This window comes from Mixophyes fleayi, chromosome 4 (assembly GCF_038048845.1).
Source record: "Mixophyes fleayi isolate aMixFle1 chromosome 4, aMixFle1.hap1, whole genome shotgun sequence".
NCBI classification, from domain to species: Eukaryota; Metazoa; Chordata; class Amphibia; order Anura; family Limnodynastidae; genus Mixophyes; species Mixophyes fleayi.
In genome coordinates, this window is record NC_134405.1 from 80,113,178 (window position 1) to 80,124,571 (window position 11,394).

General features: G+C 41.0%; 1 protein-coding gene across 2 annotated transcripts in view; it reads right to left on the reverse strand.

Moving 5' to 3' along the window:
• Window positions 1-11,394, reverse strand: part of IQCH (IQ motif containing H) — a 438,281-nt gene that overhangs the window by 41,427 nt on the left and 385,460 nt on the right. For both annotated transcript variants that reach the window (XM_075207583.1, XM_075207582.1), the window contains 4 exons: window positions 7,921-7,987; window positions 5,807-5,890; window positions 4,456-4,631; window positions 2,078-2,350 (listed from right to left, as the gene is read on the reverse strand). In XM_075207583.1, the coding sequence (XP_075063684.1) occupies window positions 2,078-2,350; window positions 4,456-4,631; window positions 5,807-5,890; window positions 7,921-7,987 (600 nt within the window). The remainder of the gene's footprint in view (window positions 1-2,077; window positions 2,351-4,455; window positions 4,632-5,806; window positions 5,891-7,920; window positions 7,988-11,394) is intronic.

Genomic DNA, 11,394 nt, shown 5'->3' on the forward strand with positions numbered 1-11,394 from the left:
CTCTGTGTTTCAGGAATAATAGTTCAATAATTTCTTCTGTGTACCAAGAAATATTCTCTGATTCATTTTTAAAGAAAGAAAGGTGCATATGTCCAAAGAACCAGTCAGATTAAAAATACATGAATCATTCAGTAGCTAATCAATCAAAAACACACATGATATAAAAATGTGTAAAATAAAAATGCATATACAGATGTAAATAAAAAACATAATAATGAATAAATCTACAAAAATTACCAGTAGCTGCTGCATTTCCCACCCTAGGCTTATACTCGAGTCAATAAGTTTTCCCAGTTTTTTGAGGTAAAATTAGGTGCCTGGGCTTATATTCGGGTCGACTTATACTCGAGTATATACGGTACATAAAAAAGATGCTTTTAATGTGTACTGTACATACAATGAGTTTATATAATTAATCTTCCTTGCACGCACATGTTATGTGCTAGCTAGTGGCACACATATGTGTCATTTTTAAAACAAAGACTATCCCATAGATTGTAAGCTTGTGGGCATGACCTTATCACCCCTCTATCTGTATGTATTACCCAGTATTGCTTTATTACTGTGTTTGTTCCCAATTGTAAAGCGCTCTTTGGTTGTGCTACATAAATAAATAAATGATGATGATGATGCTGTGTCATCACTATCAGTCGGCACTTACACCTGCCCTGTAACTGGTGCAAGTGATACGGCTGAAACCAGGCGTACTTACGAGAAACACAAGACTTGAATCAGTCGCGACTGCGTTGGAACATGCCGCCAGTAAGTCCTTAGTGTACATGGCCTACGTCCGTCCGACCCTTCCCTCCCCCATTCCGCCTATCAAGCCACAGGCTGTTGTGTCATTTGCGTTCAGACACGAATTGTGTTCATTGCCGTAAGGTCCGTTTGTAAGCATGCGCAGAGCTACTGCATGCAAGATACGGCAGGCAATGGACTTACGTCCAAACGTGGATCCGGTCCTTGATGGGAATTATTTGAGGAGCAGGGGAAATGTTAACATCCAAATTATCTGTATATGTCAGAGTATATACAGTGGGTGATATAATATATGTATATATATATATATATATATATATATATATATATATGTTTTATACATACACACACTCACATGGGTGACTTACTTGCATTACTTGCAGTCTTCTATGTAACAGGATTGCTTTGTACAGATTGGTTGATTCCATTCATACACAGTGGGAATGTATAAAGCCTATGTTGTGTATTAATGCCATGCAGTCCAAGAAATGTAGATTTCTCTCCTTGTCTGACACTCCATCGCACAACAAGATAGCGGGTGCATTTCACCTTTAAGCGTCTTATATAAAAATGACATTTTTTGGAGTTTAGCTGTACTGGGTGTTCCAGAAACATATTAAAGAGATTACCCCTCTAAACACTGATTAACGAGGACATCGCTTAGCACCACTTGTAAAGAATAATCCACTGAAAGTTACGTTTTATTGGCAATTATTAACAAAAGAGACCCAGCAGCTTTCAATATAAAACAATATGAGGGTTTTCTTTGTTATGTCCTCACAATAACTTTCTGTTTTTAACTGTCTGTGTCTCCACCAAACTTGCTGACAGGTGGTTCCATGTATGTACTTTTTCAAACCGGCAGTTTAGTAAATATACCCCTAAGTCTTGAAACTCTTATATGTATCTTGTATTTTAGTTGTATATTCCCTGTAAAGTGTGCCCATCACCTTTATACAGTTACATGAGATTGCAGCCTATCAATTCACGGGGTACCAGTGAAATTACATATACAATAGGCAGGGGCAGGCTGGCAAATTTCAGCCTGGGGGGCGCACAGACGGCATCACATGACACGCGATGCGGCCGCGTCAATGATGAGGCGGCCACATCGCGTGCATCCGCGGCGGAGGGGGGGGGGAGGGGCCGGCCCAAACAGTGGTTAGACTGGATGCCCCCTGGCCTAGCCCGCCCCTGACAATAGGCACACAATGGCAGCCTACTTGTGCACTGGCGAAGGACATACTTTCACTTTGATGCACTTCAAATAAGCAGTTACCATCTCTTTGTACCACTAAATATGGACACGGCTTCTGACCTGTTCCTGGTTATAGATGTCATATTCTCCTGGAGGGGTGAGGACCTCGGCACTGGTGAAGATGCGCTTGCTCCCAGACTTGGTGCTGTAGAGATGTGCCACCTCTGGTTCACTGCCAAGAACAGGGACCCTGAGCAGATCTGCCACAGCCAGATCATCCATGTGCGGAACTCGGCCAACGATGTAGGTCTCCCGTCCTTGTGTCAAGTTCCTTATACGCTGCAAGGCCTTTGGGCTGTATTTGAGCAGGGTAGAAAGGCACATGTGCTGATTCTAGAATGGATAATTACAGATTAGTATATTGTGTCATACTTGTGTTTCTGCAAAATCATAAACACTGTAAGCAAATAAAATCCAGCTTAACTTGTAGCAATGAAAACCCTCCCCCCAATCCGCCATGGTCCCCACCGCTCTGTACAAGGTTTGGTCACTACATCATGGACCATATTTTGCTGTACAAATACATACAGGGATTATAAAAATAGCTTCATGGACTACAAATATAGATTTGTGCTGTTACAACAGCCACTGTATAGAACGAGTACCAGTTACATATATAGACCTCCCTTTCAGCTACATTATAATCATAGATGTTTATTTGTGCTTACAAGTAATCTGCTACTCTCTGGTAGGGTCACTGATATGGTAAAACCAGATTCAGTCTGAGAGACAGCTAGTCGGGATTGGAATCAATAATGTGTTTCGTTTTACGGACATTACTGTTTTTAAGAAATTTTAGCTAACAAAGTAAGGCACTTGTACAAATAGGTGACTCTTAATCTAGTGTAAGACACAATATGGTGGTCTTTTTAAAATGGACTTGCATTGCGCTCTACAAAGAAGGAAGATAGTCATCATCATTAATTATTTATATTGCGCCACCAATTCCGCAGCGCTGTACAGAGAGAACATTTGTCATTGAAAGTAAAACGCTGGTGAAGTGCTGCAGGTATAGGATGGCTGATCCGCTTGGTGATATACATGTCTTACTTACACCAGTGGCTAGGTTAAATGTGACAGTGACAAAAAGAGCGAAAAAATGGTGCCTGTACTATTTCCATCTATATTTTCCATGCTGCATGACATGTCACATATGCATCAGAGCACGTGGCTGAAAGATCTCCGTTTCCTCCTCACGTATGTTTGAGCACCCTACAGAATGCGAGGCAGGTGCGTTTTAAACAGCAGTCACCTAAATGAGCCATAAATGTATCTATCTTACAGGACACCACATCTTAGATTCCTGACAATCGCTATCTGTGACATCAAATCAGTGTGAAGCTGCTGCACAAATATTCACCACTAGTGGGCAGCAGCCACAACCAGACTTCTACCTTTCACATTATGAATAGTTCTATGCAGGATGTTGTATTCAAATATCAAATAAATAGTGTTAGGAGAATGCATAAATTGTGTTACTATGGGGAATATGGCATTGTTTGCAAATAAATAAAAACGACTTGGGGAGGCATCACATTCTCTACTTCTAAATAAATAAAACAAATCAGAATGTCAGAATTTTTCTATTAATTATATTTATAATAAACTAATTATTACATTGATGGGAAATTTTAATGAGCAAACCGATAAAAACTGCTGAAAAATGTTTCATAACATTCTATAAAATAATAAATTAGTTTATAAATTAAATAAATGTTTTTTTTTTCTTGTGTATACAGTATGTATTTAAGCTGTTCAATTTAAATGTATGTTTTTAGCAGCACAGAAATAATATATTAAAGACACAGAAAAAAATATTTATAATCAAAATATTTAATTTCCAGTTTAAATTGTTCTATAGTCGCAAACGAGTTCATTACTCTGCAGAGCCATCAAAAAATGCCATGATTAATATGTTGCTGGGTTATGACCTCTGCTGTAGTTGAGCTGTTTAAATTGATAAAAGCTGTTGAGGTAATACTATAATCGCTCACATCTTTAGTGCCTCAGAAATGGCCTCACTGGGAATAGAACTAATTACTACACATCTGTATTTATTTGATCCACGCAGAATTATCCTTCTGTCACTTGGAGAAGAAGCTGCCAGCCTTTGTATAACGCTAACTCATCCCGTGCCGCCCTTCTGGCTGATATTGAGGCAGTTATGCTGAGAGAAAATCAATTGGTGATATAAAGAGATAGAAAGGAGTTCTGTGAGGGGCCAGACTGTGTGTAATATCCCACTATAAAGGGCAGCAAATACTCTTGTGTATACACAGACCGCGCTCCTATAATTTGCTACGTGATTATTCCCTATATTATCCAGGTATTACAGTTGCCGGCTACCTGGTGGCTCTGTAAAGATACAAATAAGCAGAGTGACAATCCCAAGCCTACGATTTGTCTTTTATAGGAGCTTCCTGGCTAGCTGAGCTTACAGGGAATCTGTCCACAGCCTCAGGGGTGAGGATGGTAAGTCTCTCATGCAGCTCAGCGGCATCCTGGGGGTTACCAGATAACACTGCGGCACGCAGACCCAGGAGCTTGCGGTAATACTGCTCTGTTTCCTCGTCCAGCTTCACAGGGGACACGTAGATGACATCCACGTTGGGGTCTGCAGAAGAGGAGCACACAGTTAGTACATGAGGCGCCAAGATTCACATAGGATTGATGCGTTACAGACTCATGCCAAGTTGGACGCAATATGGGAGTAATTTACGCTTAAAAAAGAGCGCGAAAAATGAGCGTATTTCCGCCCATATGTAGAGCTGTACACATCTCCAGAGGCGTCCACATAATCAACATATATACGCTTACTTTATGATAAGTCATCATCAGTCAGTATTTGCATCTGCTCTATAGCAGGTAGAAAGTGTACACCTCCTAACAGCCGGATATGAGAGTATCTGCATAAGCACGCCTTTATTGTACTCAGCCAATGTTAGCATGCCATCCCCCATCCCGCCTCTCCAGGGACAGGCGGACATAGGTGCCAGAATTGCGCAAGTCTCTACAGGTGTATATGTGTGTACCCTGGAATCTGGTGTGCGTCCCACCCTACATCAGCCCCTATGTGTTTTGATTTATAGAGAAACTATTACCTACAATGATCCCTGTTCTAATTATTTGTAACACTTTTAGGACTGTGCATAAAATGTTTGCACTGTGACAGAGCTCTCCTTCTAGCTTGTCTGAAATGTCACTTCACCTAGTAAGACGTTCTTACCAGAAGAGATCCAGGAACGTAATAACATGCATATATTACAGACAGCGCAACACGATACTTTCTTTTGATTGCAGCTGTAATATACTGCAAAATCAGTATATACAGTATATTCCTATGTATGTTATTTTGTTATTATTTATTATATCTAGGTCTAAATGTTTTATTGTCCTATTATTTGTCCTATTACCGGACTTCAGTATATATTGGGTGGGAAATATAGATAGCAAATTCTATGTATCACTTTAACATTGCTTATTGTTCCATACAGCCTTAATGCCTCCTATGTTTATATAGACATATCACTGTCTATAACTCTTCCTCATGCTCAATTACAATACCTTCTCGCTCTGGCTCCTTCTAATGCTATATACACAATCCATATCTTATCTGCTCACTGCTTTATGTAACTGCGCCCTGTAATTACTCCTATTGCTCCATATAATTGCCCACAGCAAACTATTTCACAGACCATTTCTCATTTTAAAGTAAAATAAATAACAGCCTTTCGTCACTATACTTGGGAAATCTCCCATCCGATCTTGGCCGTAACAATTGCAAGTCACCTGCTATGTCGCAGAGTCGTCCTATCTGCAGGTTCTGCTGGATGTGCAGGTCACAGGTCTGAGCTCTCTGTGCCGTTGTATAGCCTGCAACAGACAAGAGTAAGACACTATTGTGTATAACGTGCGCAGGACAAAAGGTGCTAGTTATATTTATGGATCCGTTTAAGCTTTCCATTAGGCATGCCAGGCATGTGACTAAAGGCACCCAGAAAACGGGCCACCACCTGCTTGCTACCTAACACCACTTAGTAACCATGCTGTTCACACAGTTCATGTATAATTCTATCCATTTTATCAATCAGTATTACACACACAGTGAAATCTATTACATTAAGTAAAAGAACATGCAAAAGATATGTGTGCCGTGTTATTTTTGTACTTAGCGCTTGATCCAAAAAAAGCCAACGGTTATTTTTTTTAATGAATGCCTCTAAATAAGTGGCAATGGGTGAAGGACACACCCTAAGGGGTAGATTTATCAAACCTGCTAAAAGGGAAAAGTGGAGGTGTTGCCCATAGCAACCAATCATATTCTAGTTATCCTTTATCTAGTACATTCTAGAAAATGATAGCTAGAATCTGATTGGTTGCAATGGGCAACACCTCTGCTTTTCCTTTTTTGGGAGAAATATGGATTTAGAATTATATTAACTGGGCAATACTATTTGATTGTTAATGGGGTTATAATTATTTATGATGCACAATGTGACATTCCATAGTGCCCTCATAATATAATAATTTTGTCCCCTTAATAAAAATAAAATTTGCCCTCAGAAATTAATTAGAAAGTTAGCTATTTGCAACCCGCCACCCATCGCCAGGCATTAGGAGCACTAAACCGCCGGTGACGTGTGGCGGTTTTAAAATGATAGCACCCATGAAAAATGCAGAGGGTACTTTGTCTCGTGTGAATACCGACATTGGATCACAATGTACTAGCTAGAATTCCTAAACACCTACATGTTAAACATACGCTTGTGATTCATAAATTAATTGTTTTTCAAATAAAATGACACCAGCAATGTGTTTTATATTGCTATGCAGGTTTCGTTACTATCCAAAAATGGTATCACCCAGTTGTGTAACCCAGATACAGCGAGCCACGGTACACCAGGCATTCCCATACATAGAATACAGCCACTAAGCAGTATGGGAAGCTTTCCTTGGGGGACCCTCCACACCTATTTGCCTGCACTTTGCAAGGAAACCTCTCTTTAAGTTCCCTTTAATTCATAAATGTAATTAAATAATTACATTAGTGCTAATTAACATGAAACTGCAGATTATTTAAGCGCAAAAAACACTATTCAACTTCTTAATTATTCTTGTTCACACAGCATTTCCTTTTGCTCGCGCGCCCTAGGTGCAGATAAAGCAGCCCATCTGCTGGTAATTAGAACTAAATAATTTCCGACAATGTAGCTTATCATTTTGACTGCACATTTGATTAAAAACAGTGTACAAGCAGCATCCCAGAGCGACAGTGGGAGCGTGAGGATGGAAAGAGGGGGTACGCGGCCCCAGGGGCTACCCTAGGTGAATGTTTGGAATATCCAAGAAGCAGGCATGCAGACAGGAACACAAACACAAGCTGTACACAACCATACAAACAGACACAAATTACACAGTCTATAAAAGCTTAAAAAATAAATATATATATATATAAAAAGAAACCCCCCAACAATAAAACTGATATAATAAAACAGCAAATGTCTAACATGAATAGATGTACAATAATCTGTGCTGTTATACACAAAGCGTAGTCACAGTTGCACAAACCACGCGCGGTCACACAGCTCTGTTCAGTCACACTCACACAGAAGTTTCCTAACTCATTTCACACAGATGAAAACCGAATTATAGGAAATGGCCCCTCGGCAGCTCGTCCCCCTCCTTATCCCCCACATCCCATAATGAGTTTATTTGTTTAACTCCCCGAATTAAACGCCGCTTCTAGTGCGGGCCTGGTAATATCACTCTCATCATGTCGAGAACATTTTCCTGCAGAGACCCATCTGAATAAGAGAAGGTCCCCGCGCTGAACTCAATCAGGGAAGCGTAATGTGCTGGGTAATAGAGGTGGTTGATAGATCTGGAGGCTAAGAGCTCTTTACCTAATGATGGGATATGGATAATGCTCCTCCTGCACGTCCTGATGTGATTCCAGTTGGATGCCAGATGCTAAAAAATCAAGGGAAGAGCAATGAGTGAGAGAGGCAGTCTGGAACACACTTATCTGAGAGGGCGAGGGGGGTCTTAAGCCTCCTTCCTTCATCCTGCCGTACGGTTAATCCAAGCTTAAATTATATTAATTGATTTAATTATATGCTTTAAAAACATCTCCACCCCTCCCTCCCCAATTAATTTAATTAGGAGGCTGCATGATGCGGCTGGTGAGGGGAGATTAAGGCCGTACTCGCTTTAATTAAAAGAATATGAATTAACACGGAAAGTGTGGGGTGGGGGTAGGTGGGAGGTAAAGCAAATATAAATGAAATGGTGCACAATAATTAAAAGGCCGTGTTAAATACTTCTTGACAGAGCAATGACAGGAGAGAGGTGTTTAATCCCCCTATAAATGAGGAGAGGTTTGATTCTGAAATGCCATACATCTGTTCCTCCCAACAGAGCGGTACTATCAGAGTCGCCCTGCACCATCAGAGACTGGTGACTCTACGAATCAGTCCAGGTGACATAGTGACACAGTGACACTATGAATCAGAGCCTCTTACATGCAGGTTAGATAGTGACTCTACGAATCAGTCCTAGTGACACAGTGACACTATGAATCAGTGCCTGTTACATGCAGGTTACATAGTGACTGTACGAATCAGTCCGGGTGACACAGTGACACTATGAATCAGTCCGGGTGACACAGTGACACTATGAATCAGTGCCTCTTACATGCAGGTTAGATAGTGACACTATGAATCAGTCCGGGTGACACAGTGACAATATGAATCAGTGCCTCTTACATGCAGGTTAGATAGTGACACTATGAATCAGTCCGGGTGACACAGTGACAATATGAATCAGAGCCTGTTACATGCAGGTTAGACAGTGACTCTATGAATCAGTCCAGGTGACACAGTGACATTATGAAACAGTGCTGTTACATGCAGGTTAGACAGTGACTCTATGAATCAGTCCGGGTGACATAGTGACACTATGAATCAGTGCCTCTTACATGCAGGTTACATAGTGACACTATGAATCAGTCCAGGTGACATAGTGACACTATGAATCAGTGCCTCTTACATGCAGGTTACATAGTGACACTATGAATCAGTCCAGGTGACATAGTGACACTATGAATCAGTGCCTCTTACATGCAGGTTACATAGTGACACTATGAATCAGTCCAGGTGACATAGTGACACTATGAATCAGTGCCTCTTACATGCAGGTTAGACAGTGACTCTACGAATCAGTCCAGGTGACACAGTGACAATATGAATCAGAGCCTGTTACATGCAGGTTACATAGTGACTCTATGAATCAGTCCAGGTGACATAGTGACACTATGAATCAGTGCCTGTTACATGCAGATTACATAGTGACTCCATGAATCAGTCCAGGTGACATAGTGACACTATGAATCAGTGCCTGTTACATGCAGGTTACATAGTGACTCTACGAATCAGTCCGGGTGACACAGTGACAATATGAATCAGAGCCTGTTACATGCAGGTTAGACAGTGACTCTATGAATCAGTCCAGGTGACACAGTGACATTATGAAACAGTGCTGTTACATGCAGGTTAGACAGTGACTCTATGAATCAGTCCGGGTGACATAGTGACACTATGAATCAGTGCCTCTTACATGCAGGTTAGATAGTGACACTATGAATCAGTCCGGGTGACACAGTGACAATATGAATCAGTGCTTCTTACATGCAGGTTATATAGTGACTGTACGAATTAGTCCGGGTGACACAGTGACAATATGAATCAGAGCCTGTTACATGCAGGTTAGACAGTGACACTATGAATCAGTCCAGGTGACACAGTGACTCTATGAATCAGTGCGTGTTACATGCAGGTTAGATAGTGACTCTGCGAATCAGTCCAGGTGACATAGTAACAATATGAATCAGAGCTTGTTATATGCAGGTTAGATAGTGACTCTGCGAATCAGTCCAGGTGACATAGTAACAATATGAATCAGAGCTTGTTATATGCAGGTTAGATAGTGACTCTGCGAATCAGTCCAGGTGACATAGTAACAATATGAATCAGAGCTTGTTATATGCAGGTTAGATAGTGACTCTACAAATCAATCTGGGTAAACTAGTGACACTATGAATCAGAGCCTCTTACATGAAGGTTACATAGTGACTCTACAAATAAATCCAGGTGACATAGTGACACTATGAATCAGTGCCTGTAACATGCAGGTTATATAGTGACTATACAAATTAATTTGGGTGACACAGTGACACTATGAATCAGTGTCTCTTACATGAAGGTTAGATAGTGACTCTACGTGATACTACACATCTGTCCCTCCTACAATCGGGTGACACAGTGACACTACAAATCTGTCCCTCCAACAAAAAAACAAAAGTGTGATATAGTGGCACTACCAATCTGTCCATCAACATCATGGTGACATACGAACACTACAAATCTGTCCGATATTAGTGTGACATTGTGACCTATGAATCTCTCCAACATGAAGGTGCCACGACAACAAAACAAATCTGTCCCTCCAACATAGTGACACTACCAAACTGTCCACTGAACATCAGGGTGACAATGACACTATGTAAATCAGGCACACCAAAGAGAGAACAGACTTCTGGGTAATACCATTTACATGCAGCCCTTTAAAACAATGCAAGTGAGCCAGCTTTTAAAGGGCCATCAGACTGGGCCCTACACTCTAAAATAAGCTCCATGCTCTGACTGCTGACATTGGCATCTAAATACTGGCACAGAATGCTGTAGGCATTCTGGAGTGTCATATGTAAACTTGCTCAGAGGGGGAACTGAGTAAAGATCAGTCCCTCTCTGGTAAAGCAGGAGTGGGCACAGGTCTCAGCAGTGGCATGCAAGTACTCAGTGGGCAACTGATGTACAATCAGATTCTCCTCTGAGTGAGCGCAGCTGGCCGTGTGAGTGGGGTAAGGGTGGATATTATGAGGATGAGGTGGTAAATGGAGAGTAATAATAAGATGGGTTTAATGTAGAATGATGATGGTGATGATGCCTATGGGTAGCTGTGTTTTTTATATTATTCACCTGCTGTATCTGTATTTAAAGTGGACCTATCACCAACACATATTGCAGGCAGCCATAATGTGGGCTGGACCAATATTAAGAAGAATGCAGCCTATCATTTCCCTAGTGATATCACTGCAGGTAGTGCTTTATACCTACATGATGTGATACGTTCATAGTGAATTTATAGGCTGACTATTGGTTCAGACCATAAAATCGCTGCCTTCACATCTGCCAAATAAATCTGAGGGAGTATTTAAACTTTTACAGATACGAGTGATACTTAGTATAAACTGCACAAGGTATGAGTTCTGACAAACATTTACAGACATTATGGCCGGGCTGGACAAATCCCAGGACCCA